The sequence below is a fragment of the Vespa crabro genome, chromosome 11 (assembly GCF_910589235.1).
Source record: "Vespa crabro chromosome 11, iyVesCrab1.2, whole genome shotgun sequence".
In the NCBI taxonomy this organism is placed as follows: domain Eukaryota; kingdom Metazoa; phylum Arthropoda; class Insecta; order Hymenoptera; family Vespidae; genus Vespa; species Vespa crabro.
The window spans coordinates 4,106,794-4,121,900 of NC_060965.1; the positions used below are offsets into that span (position 1 = coordinate 4,106,794).

Here is a 15,107-nt window from a genome sequence, read left to right on the forward strand (position 1 = left end):
TAGCGTAGAGAAGAAGATGTAATATATAATATGACCTATAAAAATTAAATATATAATTAATGTTATTAATTAAAAAAATTTTTTTTTATCCTTTATCGTTTAGCAGATATTCCAAGGAATATTTCAAAGATAAGTATTTCGTATAATAATAAATGACCCTTGTGAGAAAGTCCATTGGACCGTTGAGGGTATGTGTGCTAAATATTCCAATATGGAACAATATAAATTGTTATTCTATAATATTTTCGAATAAAATGATTGATCGATATAATTTCTTACTCATTTCAATTATTATTATATCTTGTGCGAGATCGTGCAATTTATGCGATTGTCACTATATAACGATAAGAAACAACAAAAGAAATTGAAAGAACACAATCGATAATTTGATGATAATAACAATATGTTTATTCGTGCATCAGATGATGATAATATGAATATCTTGATTTCATGATTATGTTTTGTTTTATATAAAGTAACAATAATGGTCTGAATGGAAAATTCAATTTGGGCCACTGATGGCTTATATGGCATTCGACGTGTTTAGCGTCATGAATTAAATTTTTATATTTCATCTTGGAACTTTTCTCTTCTTCTTTATTTCACTTTTCACATGACTCGTTCGTATCCTAATTCGATGTGATCGAATGTTACAAGAAGAAACGGTAAATGATCCGACCAATTCTATTAGGATCGATGTACTCATTCATAAAACTAGACACGTTAATACGTCATTCTCTCGCGTGCGTTATTCACATTTATCAGGAAGTACAAGTAAGAAATCGTTTTTCATAATTCTTGTTTCTTATTGTATGAGTTATAGATATATAGAGATGGAGACGAAAATATTCTCTCGGATACCAGAATAATAAATGACTATTAAATATTGAAAAAGCAATGGTCGAATCGATTCGTTTGAGTGTCAGGAAAGCCCGTTAGAGATATTGCTTAATATAATGTACTCGGTGAATGCTGACGATCGGTTTATTGGATCGTTCTTACGGTTGACCAAGATCCGATCGACCAGATCGATCTTTGCAATTTATAAAGAAGAAATTCTATTCGTCGAATTGTTTATCATGTGTTCACATGAAGATACGCACAATTAAGTCGTAGAAGTTTTAAGAGCCGAGATATATCTTAAGAGCAACATCTTTATTCTACATCCTTCCTAAAACGGAAGCCATTAGGTTTTAAAGAAACTTAAAAGCGCAGTATCTCTTGTTCTAAAAGATATCCGCTTTAAAGAATGCAAGCCTGACAGATTTTATTTTCCTCTGACGTTTTTATTTTAGACTTCGTAAAAGAATTTTTCAACGTTTGAAATAACATGTAAAAAGTTGTTTGAAAAAAAATTTTTCTCCCAATTCGTATCAGTTCTTTTCTTTTACATTAATTCTTAGTAAAACTTTTGCTTTTGAAAATGTAGAACGTGTGCGACGACTGATTAAACTTCACTAGTTCTACTGGATTATAGTTTTAATGTATATGATATATGTAGTATTTAGAAAGAAATCCAAAGTATTATGTAGTGTGATTTTATGAGGAATCGTAAGCTTGACAATCTTGGCATATTCCACTGTATTAACGCAATAACATGCGAGAGGGATGTTTATAAAAAAGGTGTATGTTGTCTATTAGAACGAGAGTAGATTTTTTTTAAAGGAAGAATTTCTGAAAGTACATGCATATAGCTTTACGTAGTACATACTTTAAGAATGTAAGATACGAAAGTATATACGTAAGTTTTATAATAATTAGTACATTTTTTTGTACCTGGAGATTAGAGTAATCAAAGATATGTCTTTCGATGTATATTTATACAATTTGCTTTGAATTTAAAAGTATCTATTGTGCTTGAAAATTATGTGGGATATTGATTTATAAACAAATTCGATAACTATTTTATAAATCATGATGATAGATTTGAACATTACCATTAGAAAGATTTACTTTTTCGAACGAACTTCTATTATTACTTTTCAATAAAATTATAACATAGTGCTTTCGTAAAATATAGAAAGTTTGAGCCGAATGAGAATAAGAAAGATGAGAGAAAAACTTACCTCGCAAAAGATAAGGGGTGCTAGTCGTGACGAGAAACTGCTGATGATGATTCGTGTATCGAGCTCCTGTAACAAAACATGAAGTTGATAGAACGTGCGCGTAATTATCTTGTAATTAACGAGCCGATAATGATTACTATTGGAATCGAACGATGGATTAGATGGATAAATAGTTAGATAGATAGATAGATAGATAGATAGATAGATAGATAGATAGATAGAGAGAGAGAGAGAGGGAGAGAGAAAGGAAGGGAGAAAGGGAAACTCACGTAACGATCTGCAAGCGACATTGTTCGTTAGAAAGGGGATAGTCAAAGAGACGAGAGGATCGTTACGAGTTTCTATCCACGAAACATTATTCGACAAACATTTTCTTTTTTCTTGTTTTCAGATTTCAATGGTTCGTAAATCATTTCATATTTTAACACTTTTTTCGATCATGTGCTTGTAATTTTTCGAAATATCTTCAGAAACTAAATAATAATAAATCATCAATTCAATGTGTTTTTTACGTTGACAGAGATGACGCGTCATCACACATTTGTATTTTCTCTATTTGGTCTTCAGGTCATTCTGATCGTTTTTATCGCTAGCTGAGAATCGTTCGAACGACGACAAAATGTCTCCTCTATCCTTTTGATAGTATTGTTCCCAGGGAATTCTCGTCGAAACGATTCTGTAGAATTGATAGTTTTACGAATCTATTACGCGTATATGTAGCGGATCGATATCTTTCTTCGAGTTTCTCTCTCTTTCTCTCTTTCTCTCTTTTCTTTGTCTATTCTTTACTCCTCTTCTTTTACCTCGGTTTTTATAAGGCTGAGCGAGTAGTCGGTAACAAAGACTATTCTTCTTTATACTCTTGTTTATACGTTCGAACAATGCGAGAAAAGTTCGATTTACGCGGGACTTTCGGTTTGTTGGAAATCGTAAAACGTAGTTAATGCATACGAAAAGTAGGTTAATAATTCCACTTGACTTTCGACGCTACGTTGCACTCGGCTGTTTCACACGTAGTCGCGAAAACGACTAGGGCCAGCCTTCCTTGAACGGAGCGTAAGAGTAATTGCGTTCGCCTCATTTAACGCGTCGACCTAATGGGCTTTAATGTACCACCCTAATTCTTCTTCATAAATTCCGTTATACAAAAGACTGGGTACCTTTATGTAGTATCTTCTTACGTGACGCTTCTTATAACGAAAAGTTTTAAGAAGTCGTCTCGTCTTTCGATAATTTTCCAATTAAAACCTTTCGAACTCTAATTGGAATTTTTGTAACTAAATAGAGTGCTGTGGTGATTATGTTCCTGGAAGAAATATTCGAAGCGCTTTTAGATAAAATAAACGACGTGAGAATTTGCTGAGATGAAAAGGAAAATTGATTATATTTTATATAGTTTGCAGCTAACGTGGATGCGTTGAAGAAACTTCGTAAAATTGTAGCCTGTCTTACTTTTAAAGTTCGCAGTTGTTCCTTGTAATCATTTTCAGCGAACGTGATGGTTGCCGTGCACGTGATATTAGCTTGTTCCAGCTCCGTTACAAGATCGTTCACTGCCTGCAACGATATTTCACAAATTTTTAAAAATGTCTTAAAAATTTTTCAGTTGTTTATTGATTAAACGTATTTATTAATACGTTCCATGCCAGGTGTAGCATGGATGATACATGTTAAACTTTACATTTAGGCCACGTGTATAGACGTTGACATATTTATTTAATACGCTAAAAACATATATTTTATAATAAATATAAATCCGTAGAATATATTTTCATTAAAATAATGAGGCGTTATACAAAATGTAGTATAAAACAAAACACATAATTAATGATTACACATGTAATGATTGTTAAAAGAAGAATATCAATCTTTGGTCAAAACATTAAATGGCCTAAATGAAAAGTCGAGCAAAAACGGTTTGGCACGGAACGTGTTAATTAAAATCATAGGATTGTAATTAGACTCGTCATTGATTACTTACCAGAGAGTACATATCGCCAGTTTGTGAAAGTGCGGTGACTGTATCCCAACCATAATGTTTGATCAAAGCTATCCTTGCAGAATTGTGACTCGAATCCGGAGCAACAGTTCGTAAGAACAATGGAAATTCGGTCGTATCTGAGAGAGCAGGCGCGGTCGAGCCAAAAGATACTTGAATCACGTTCCAGTGACGTACGATCTTTGCCAAGGTTTCAGTTACCTCGGAACATGCTGTACCAAGAAGAAGAGGCATCAGCTTGTTAGTTCTTTTTGAGTAGAGAGCGTGGAAGAATCTGTCCACGGCTACGCCAGGATCACACTGAAACATGAGATTGGAGTAAATTAGAAGAAAGAAAGTATTAAGTTAACCTAGATTGAATTTATGTTATCTTGTATTATTTGAAATTTACTATTTTCTTTGAAATAAGTTTGTTGTTGTGTACATTTGTGTATCATTTCATTATTTATTATATATAAATGGAATAATTTATATATAATATTTAAGTAAATTTGAAATAATATTTTACGTATTTGTTTATCGTGAAAACAGAGAATTTCTAATCTTAAGAGAAAAATATCGTACAAGATTGCATTGGATTTACACGCAAGATGAAAATATTTTTGGTGTAGAGTGAAAGATTATTTCAATTATCCTTACAAAAGGAAAAGGATCTGTGATGTCACTTGACTACCGAATAAACGGAAAAGGAGGTTTATACAAATTTATTAAGTCCAGTAAGATGAGAGAAAATCGAGTAAGTCTTAACGAGTAATTATTCAACGCGAATGGTGCCTTGGCTGAGTTGGAAACTCGAAAAAGCTTAAGGGTCTTCTTCGTGCATTGTGAGTCCTCTCATGACGGTTCGAGAGAAAATAGGAACTTCTTGATTCAACTCCTGTTCGAGTGGTTCCCACTTTACGTTTCGTTACAATTTCATCGGGTTCGTGTCGAGGACTAGCTACTTGAATACGAAATTCGAATGTTAAGTTATTCTGTGTCCAGATAATCTAAATATTAATGAAATAGTTAAGGCAATAAAAAAAAAAAAAAAAAAATGAAAAAAGAAAAGAAAAAAGAAAAGAAAGGAATTATTATATTTTACATGGATCCTCGTTAGTTCTTTTTTTGCTTAAAAAATTATATGTTTCCCGATATAGTAATATAGCACAGAGAACAGAGATAAATATTAAGAGAGTTTTTATATTCGAAACGAATATTTACAGAATTTTTAATGTCACCTTTAAAACGCTTTAATCAGGCCCGTTTTGTTTGCTGCTTACACTGTGGCTATAAAATTAACTTTCTTTTCGTTGTATTTTATAAAAAAAAAAAAAAAAAAAAAAAAACGGAGCTCACTGATTTCTAATATTTTATTTCGTTCCTGAATGTTCTCGCTGATGTAAAAATGATAGCTTAGTATTTCTTTTATTTCCTGATTCTGATGAGACTCATTTGCTACTCTCTTTCTTTACATCTTTCAGTTTTAATTAGTATCATATTGGGAAAAAAGCTGAACGTACGAAAGAACCAATACGATATTTGCGCTGTATTCCTCGGCTCATCAAATCTCATCTCATAATTAAGTTAAAGCTCGATGATGTTTAACTCTATCCATGGCTAAGATAAAAGTATAGGGGGACTATAGTATCGCGTTCGATACTTCACTATTCGTTAAAATGGAAAAAAAGTATTTAAACCTAGCGTTGCACATTGCAATTTCTCACGACAAGGCAGGTATTTCGTTTTAATAGATACCGAAAAATCCATCGTAGAAGTTTCATTAATATATATGGAAATATTTAGTAACAAATTCACCAATCCTTTTCTCTCTTCTGTCGTTGTCCACTTTTGTCAAAAATTCTCATTATTATTTGATATTTTACATGTCTTCATGTCGGTACATAAATATTTATAACGGAGATTCTTTTGTAACAAATCATGTCTATACATTTTTATTTTTTTTTTTTTTCTTTTTACATTTTATAACTTCGATTTTTTACGAACGTTACAAATATTTGTGTGTAGATGATTTCTTTTTAATTATTTTAAAATTAGATGATTAAGATTTTTTTTTTTTTGATTATAAGTATTACGACATTGGAAAAGTATTCAAAGAAAATAATGGTAAGGGTAATGACTTGTAGCTGGAAACCTGTTGCGAAAGGAATTCAATATCGATGGATACTCGATTATACGTCTTTGTCCATATTGAAGAGTTAGATAACGTTTTAATTAGACTTATATTTTTTCAAGATATCTACGTGTGAATTTATTCTTTGTACAATTAATAATCAAACGATGTATTCTTGAATTTCTCTTTTTCCTCGTATCATGATAAATATATAAATAACTATCTATATGTTATGAGAATATTTGTTAAATAAGTATCTTAATACTACCGATGATATTGAGAATTCGAAAAAGTGAAGCTGGAGAAAAGCTTTTGAACATTATTTGGAATAAGGAGCAACATATTTACGAGATTATAGAGATGCAAGTTCCATGCAGGAAATTGGAAGTTGGAACGTGACGCTTCCCTTAAAGTTGACAATCTTTTTTAAAAGTAATGCAAAAGTAAGAAGTAAACTGTGTCTATTATTTCGATTATAGTCTTTCTTTCTTATTAGAAAGTACGAATTTTAACTACTTAGTAATTTTAACTACTTAGTATTTTCAAAATTTTAATCATGGATTTCAACTTTAAATTAGAGGAAAAACTATCACTTCGTGAGTCTGTAACAGTTTCTAGCCAATTTGTGTCCGGTCGAGTGGATGTTATTACTTGTTAAAAAAAGAAAAGAAAAAAAGCGGAAGCGTGTTGTCGACACTTTTCAAGTAGAACGAAAAGACGTTTAGCAGATTGCGAATCGTTGCCGATAAATTGTTACCAATGCAAGCCGAGGAGACAATGATAAAAGTAAAGAAGTAGAAATTCGTAGAATGGAAGAAAGTTGAAATAGATTTTTAAATCGTCACGGTAAACTCAGGAATAAAACATGTGACAAGACGAGATGTTTGGTAACTATGAAAAATACATTTTTCTGCAGTGTAGATATATCGGATTTTTAAAACGTTTCCTTAAAATATTCATAATGATAATATACTCAAAATCCAAACCATGAAAATTAGATAGAAGAGCTTTTTTTGTTTGACGTATCAATGACATTTAAATCATATATTTTATTAATGAAAATTTAAAAATATTATCTATTTCTTTATAAGATACAATATCAAAGATATTACATAACTCATATCTCAAAGTTAGAACTTTTCGAAATTATAATGCATAGAATTGAAGTTAGTGTTGATTGAGTTCACAAAGAATTCATAAGATTTCTTAGATATATCTAGATAGAGAATTCAGAATGTGGAAAAAGGGAAGGACAATGATGCATAGGGGGTTAAAAAGAGAGAACAGGATGAAGGATGTGAAAATGACCAGAGGAAAAATCGCGAAAATTTGAAAAGGATCGATGCGCTGAACCAGCAGGTGTACTGGCCTCATGTTGATCTCTTTTTCCGGAGGTGTTCCTCGTTCACCATTTTGCCCATTTCTTTCATGCTTCTCTCCGATTCTCTCGTAAAATGCTGATGCCATATGAAGCCACGCTCGTACGTCATGTGGCGAGGTCGCGCGATAAACGCCAGCTGGATAAAACATTTTCTTCTTCGGCCGGTTGCCTCTCGTTTCTTCCAAAAGCCCTTATGTTTGGGGAAGAGAGAGATAATAGAACAGAAAACGAGAAGAGACTGGTGTATTTCGTGATAGGATTGTTCGAAGCCCTCCCATATCCGAGATAAAGAGCCTCAAGACTTTTTAAAATCTGGTTTGAGGGAATCACTAATGTACCGAAAATCAGGTTAAGTACTCCATGAGAAAGTTCGAATATTAAATTCAGTCGTAAAATCGATTCGGAATTTTTTTTTTTACTTTCAAACTAGTCCACAGATAAATTTTTAAATTGTTTAATTGATCTCGAATAATTAAGTTCATCATTCGATCTTCATTCAATCGAAATCGAGTACCAATTCACAATATCTAGATATCTTCGACTTTTTTATTTGGAAAGTTTCGAAAGAAGTTGCTCAATTTTTCTTCTTTCTTTTTTTTTTTTTCTTTTTTCACCGTATTATCTTAGACAATAATAAGAACTAGCTATTCATATAAACAGCTATTTGTAAGAGAAACAAAGATAGAAGCGACAGTAGAAAATTGGTTGGCTGCTAATTCAATCAAATTCCCTCGATTACGTTTCATTATCACAATGGAGTCGATGATCGACGTTGAAAGAGAAAAGGACAAAAGTTGGAGAGAGAGAGAGAGAGAGAGAGAGAGAGAGAGAGAGAGAGAGAGAGAGAGAGAGAGAAATACAATGTGAAAGTTTGTGTTCTAGCCAAGAAACTTTTTGGATATATTTTCGTATTAATACCATTAAACTTGTTTTCTGAAACTGTCAAATATTTTATAATCGACAATTGTATGGTTTTCACAATTTTTTCACAAACGATACACCAACTTTGTAATATATATTATTGTTAGATATGTGAGTACACTGAAATTTCTATAAGCAATTTGAGAATCGATCTTAGTAGAGCAGCTTGCCTAAGGCTATTGGCCACTCGAAATCTCTTGTTATACGTTGTAAAATCAATAGTGGTACGTTGTAGTATGATACGGACAAGGATTCTCGCAAAGGATATGTATCCAGACTTTTTATTTGGAAAAAAAGAATATTATAGATTCTTTGAATCGAATTTGAAAAAGAAAGGAAAGTACAAACGACACGTACGTTTCCCGTCAAAATGTAAATGGGATTACTTTGATAATAAGATCCAAAGAAATATTTCGTTTGTTTGTAATGTATTTGCTTGGAATGATAACTCAATGAAAGTTTCTCTTATTAACTTGAGAATTTTAGAATTCTATAGGATTGACACAATATACGTTTCTACCATACTTCCCTTTAAAATACTTATATTATTTCTGAATTTATCTTGAAAAATTTCAACTCTTTTGTAAGCTTCGCGCGAATTCTGCATAAATTATTTTTAATATTCGTATCGTATATCCAATTCTCGTTCGAGAATTCTCGTTTCAACTCGTTTTCAATGAAGGCTTCGAAAAAAGAAAAATGATTCTTTACGAATGCTTAAATTCGCATCGAATTTCATTCAATTCAATAACGAGAAAAAAGAAAGATTGATCCAGTCGAACAAACGCTTTTTCTAATTCCTAAAATACGAAGGACAGGTCGTACATTGGAATGGCAAAAGGTATTACGTTGGAAGATAATTGCAAGGGGTAGATGAAACGTAGAAACGGTAGGAAATGGCGAATACATACACAGAGATCGAATGAGAGTATCTAAAGCGTTGTAATCGTACGAAATTGGCTCTGATTTCGAAATTGAAAATAGTCTTGCCAATTTTAAAGAAGTTGCCATAATCACGGAAGCTTTTATCGAATTTCTAATTGGCCATTTTCACGTAAAATTGTTGTCACGTTATATTATACCCTTAGACAGATTCTAGACAGTAACTGCAATTTGCAATTTCTCAAGTGAACTTTGTGCATTTAATCAGCGATACAGCTATAAAATACGAAGTCACAACTTGCTCTTATAAGTGAGGAAAAGTTCAACGAAAGTTATCATAGTGTTCCCTTCCGAAATTTCTACCTTTAGAGGAAATTCTAGAGAAAATATTTTCACGCAGTTACGTGACAAATAAATTTTACGCTCTGCTTGTCGCTCTTAAACACTTTCGATTTTCTTCGCTTCTTATAATTAAATATTTCCAAATATTCACGCTTGAACCTTCTTCGTAACACGATTTAATTCAATTAAAAACAGATAGAAGAGATCGTAGGAAAATTATATTCAAAGACGTAATAAATTTGTACTATTGTACAGAAAAGTATAAGTATCGTCGTTTCGAATGCTCGACGAACCCTTAAGATACCGAGAAAAAATTTAATTATACGAATCCTATTTCGAGGATCTCGAGTATTTCCAACGTGAAAGAAACGATAGAATTTCTCTCGTATTCGCGATAAGATCAGTTGAGTATAAGTATAGCTAACATAAGTGCACGAATTCGGGGCGGATGAAAGTTCGATTATCCCGTAAATCTGCCCTTCCATATGCCGTTCCGTGAAGAACACGATGTGATCTCCGCTACATGGGGAGGCTTAAGGATTTTAAGGGTTTACGTTAGGTGTAACAAGAGAAAGCAAGAGATAGAAAGAGGAAGAGAAATGGTCTAAAATGAATCGTGTCGACGTAGAAGAGTACGCTAGAACAGTTGGCAATTAATCAAAATTTTGTGCTTCCTCTGAGAAATATAACAGGACGAAAGCTGTCCCTTTTAATTTAACCTTTGATTTGAGAATAATGCTTCGAAAATTAAGTAAGTAAAACTTGTACGATTACTGTGATAACATTTAAACGGTTTATATATCATAAAATTCGTCATTCCTTAATTATTATGAGCTTTCGTATAATTATGATCTCATAAGGTTACAAAGAATTAATTACTTTCTGAGCACGTCACGCGTGAATTACGGACGGACATGAACTTGTGGGACTAGCTAATTAAATATTAATACATCAGTTGAACTTGTGTTGAAGCATCAATATATGTATCCTGAAGTATGATATCTTACAAGTTTTCCTTTGATACGTGTTATTACATCATATGTTAGGAATTTTTTAAAGGAAGAAAATATTATATGGAAAAGGAGTAAAAGAAATGTATATACATTAAATAGAAAATACAATCTAGCGTGGCCGCTTTTGATCTCTCACGTCTTTAAAAGAGAATACGAGCTTCAACGTTATGTAAATATGTGCAAAACATTGAAACGCAACTACAACGACGAAGGGAAAAAGCATTTTGTATGTCAAGAAAAACCGTGTCATCGATCACGCGCTTTTTTCCCACTTCGTGAGAAAGCTGCTATCGCGAGCTTGAAAAAGGCCGAACTTGAAAAAAGTTCGTACGCTGGGTAACGTAACTCATATCCGATTTTCTTCGAGTTACTTTCGTTATTAATTTGTAGATATTTCACGGGAAAAGTAAATAATTTACGTTTTGTCGTTGGGAGAATTGGCAAGGCCAATTACGTGCAATTAATTGTCGAACTAATTTCCGAATTGGTTTGAGTCCTTGACGAAGAAGTGTAAATTAGTTTGGCTTCGTTTTCACCAAGTATGCGCCCACGTGCGAACGCTTTAATTTAATTAAAATATGCAGATGTGTTTGGTGAATACAGGACTCTCATTCGTCGTTAACTTTAAAATCATCTTGTGGACGAGCGAAACATCTGGATCGGATGATCCTCCTCTCTATTCTTTACTGAAGATCAATACTGATAAAAAGAAAATACATTTATATAAATAGAATATATAATAATATATACCTATCGTCGTTGTGTCATATCTAGAGGTATGTGTTTATTTTTTTCCCTTTTTTTACTTTTCTCCAGCTTAATCAGATAATACCGAATGCAGTGTGTTATCCATGATAACTCACTTTTCGAAATATTAATCAATCTCTATGCTCGTGGAACGAAATTTTTCTTCAATAATCTCTTCTCTTTTCTTCTCTTTTTTTACAAAAATATATTCAATATATATTATGACAATAGAGATATTGATACAATAAGAATTGTATATTAATACTATTAAAAAAAAATATATATATATATAGTAATATAAAGGAATATATATGGATGAAAGAATAGGATAAAGAAAGTTGAAGGTGAGAGTATACGTTCGCCGCGAGGCTATCTTTTCTCCGAGTATAGAAAGAAATAACTCGAATTTCAATTTAGTTACTTTTGAAAAGCTTTCTCAATCGCATAAGGATATTGCTTTTATGGACTTTTGTTGGAAGGAGGAATGATTAAATTACAGAATGGCCTTTGGCATACTTCATTCCACTGATGTAAACAGCTCGCACATACAGAGATACTTCGGACAAACGCATATAAAAGCCACGTGGTGCTTCGATTACTCATTTAATGAGGCTTTGAGAAAGGGTCCAGACGGCGCAACTGTGTTGAACTAAGGGAATTATCGTGGAAACATTAAATTTTTGTCTCCATTCGTTTATTTTCCTTAATGAAGATGAATACGTCCGCAGTTGCAAAATCAGAGTTAGAAAATTTCACGAAGAGTTAAATTCGTTAAATCTCCAGAGAGAGAGAGAGAGAGAGAGGGGGAGAGAGAGAGGGGGAGAGAGAGAGATCTAATTGAGTTCCTCTAAGCATCCAAATTGGCTCTTATTATCAATCTGTGATGTTAAACGTTGAGCTAGCCAAAGGGATGAGGAAGATTCCTTTGATCACGCGTTTATGTCATGATTTTGATGAAAGCCTGTTTCGTACGTGCGCTATTTCATTTGATAATGTCACATATTTATATCATTTATTTATGACTTTTACTTTCATTAATGTATCTAATGTAATAAACAAAAAAAGAAAAAAAAAAAAAAAAAGAAAAAACATACTGTAAGTTATAGTCCTTTCCTTTTAATATGTGCTAAATATTCTTCTCGAAGGTAAAAATTTTCATAATTCTTGTGCGAGCTTATTACTCGCGAAAAGAAACATTTGCATTCATTAAAAGGAAAAGTGGCAGATTAATTATGTGATAATTAATGTACAACGTGTCGTTTCTTTAAGTGAGAATGTCTTATGCAGTCATCATCGTGAAAAGTATTTATTTTTTTATAATTTTTCATTGAAATGAAATTTTTCAAATCTTTTTAAAGTTTTGCACAAATTATGACTATTTTAACTAAATTTTATATATATATATATATATATATATATATATATATAATTTATCTATTACGATTTTCCAATTAAATTGCAAAGTTACACCCGATTTCAATATAAGTACTTTAAAATTATAATATTTTATTATAATGATTGTACTTATAATGCATAAAAGCGTAAATTGAAACGAATGCGTTGTTATAATGTAAAATTATTAATATGACAATAATAATAATGCCTGATAATTATGGCGATAATAGAATCAAAATAAAATCCGAGTGTCAAAATTCTCCAGCAAGTCAAACATTAAAAAAAAAAAAAATGGAAGACGAGCACAATGAGAATTGACTTGCACGTGAATAATGCGAAAAAGCGTAGTTTGGTCGAATAGCCATTGGATTGCTTTACAATGTAATAACAATTACAATTCAAAAGACATTTGTTTGTCAGGATGAGGGAAAAGAAAAAAAAAAAAAAATAGCGAGGAAAATAGAATGAATTTTTCACGGACGTTTGACGAACGTTTTCGGGCGAACAATTCGAGAGTGCAACAAGTTTAGATCGGTTGAAAATAAAATTGACGCTCGTACTTTTGTTCTTTGTCAGATTTTGAAAGTATGCGGAATGTCTATCACGTCCCAAAATGAAAGTCGATTTTTACCGATTACATGTTGTTTTTTTGTTGGCGCACCAAAAGTATTTTACGTTTTGATAGTACCATAATTACGCAAAAATTATTTCTTTGTTTCCTATTACATGGATAAAAGCATTGAACTATAATTAAATAATTAAATAATACAATCGATACGAATCCAATAGATTTAAAAATCTATATTTAAATCTATATAATTCGTTGTTTGAGAATTATCGATTGTAGTCTTTTCGTAGCTGCGTAGGTGGAAGGTTTCGACGATGAGAGACATGATAAATAATGTGGAATAATTAAAGTGACTTCGAGCGAACAACTCGTTAATGGGTAATTGTTTTGAGAGTAAACGCGTACGAAACTATAAACCATGTAACTATAATACATGAACTATAAAACATGAACTATAATAAAATCAAGATCAAATTATTGCTTTGTGCAATGTTCAATATCCTTATACGTTAAGTTATATTTTTAAATAATATTCTTATTATTATTAATAATTTTCATAATAAAAGAAATATCTTTAAATTTTTATCATTTCTAACATATCTACATATATAATATACGTATATATATATGTGTGTGTGTGTGTGTGTATGTATATAATAATATACACGGTATGAAAGGAAAGGGTGTTGCGGTTTTCGTTTCGTTGAAGCGTCTACGAGAAACTCATAGCAATGTCGAGCATCCATTGTATACGAGTGAATGGGCGTGCATCGTATTTGAATCGCTCTGTGCAAGAGCATTGTGCAGATCTATTTCATGATCGGTCAATGTATTGTTACCGAAGAATATATAAAGTACCGTTCCATTGGTAGAAGTAGATAAATTAGAGAATTCAACGTTTATCGGAACGGAAATTATTGTTAGTTCGAACTCATGAATATTCGGATTTTGTCATGAGAAATGTATTGGCTTAAATTTTATCTATTTTGATGAAAGTTCGAATATGATATTTTAAATAAATTAATAAAAAAATAAATTAAAACGTACTCCTACCTTAGTGTCATTATGGATGAGACGCAGATGAAACTTTTGCAGAATGTTCATCTCGTTGACATGATCGACGGCCAATCTAGCAGCTTGCAATTCGCAAAGTCCATCAGATCTTGGTGCTTGTCCTTTTGTCATCTCAAAGAGTCCTAAGATCGTAACGTTTATTTTCTCGAAGACACTAGTATTCGTCACAGAATCCTCTTCCTTTTTCTTCTTCATTGTCGTTTCTTCGGCATTTATAACACGTTCGATGTTCTCATGAAGAGGATCTTTTTCGATTTCACCTGTTGACGTCGAAATAGGGAATATCGTAGATTCAATAGTCGAAACAATTTCCACTTTCGAAAATACATCTGTCGTCGTTGATGAAATTTCAGACATTTGAAAGACATTCTCTTTCTCTTCTATCTCTTTCATTGTCGAACTCTCGATTTCCTCCGTTTTACGTTTAAGAGGTACGTCTCTACTTGGACTCTTTGGTAAATCGGGTGGTTCCATTGGTGTTGTTGATTCCGTTGGCTCTTGAACATCAACCTTTGGTGGACCAAAATGACGTCGATCAAATTTCTCAAGTTGCGGTACAACGAGCGGTGGTTTATGTGTCACTTTAACGGGAAACTTTTGCGAACC

At 32.2% G+C, this 15,107-nt stretch overlaps 1 protein-coding gene across 3 annotated transcripts in view; it reads right to left on the bottom strand.

Moving 5' to 3' along the window:
* Positions 1-15,107, bottom strand: part of LOC124427960 (gamma-aminobutyric acid type B receptor subunit 2) — a 49,723-nt gene that overhangs the window by 20,472 nt on the left and 14,144 nt on the right. For all 3 annotated transcript variants that reach the window (XM_046971447.1, XM_046971448.1, XM_046971446.1), the window contains exons 2-5: positions 14,481-15,107; positions 4,048-4,365; positions 3,519-3,623; positions 2,067-2,132 (exon numbers count right to left, since the gene is read on the bottom strand). The exon at positions 14,481-15,107 is cut by the window's right edge and continues 689 nt beyond it. In XM_046971447.1, coding sequence (XP_046827403.1) covers positions 2,067-2,132; positions 3,519-3,623; positions 4,048-4,365; positions 14,481-15,107 — 1,116 coding nt within the window. The remainder of the gene's footprint in view (positions 1-2,066; positions 2,133-3,518; positions 3,624-4,047; positions 4,366-14,480) is intronic.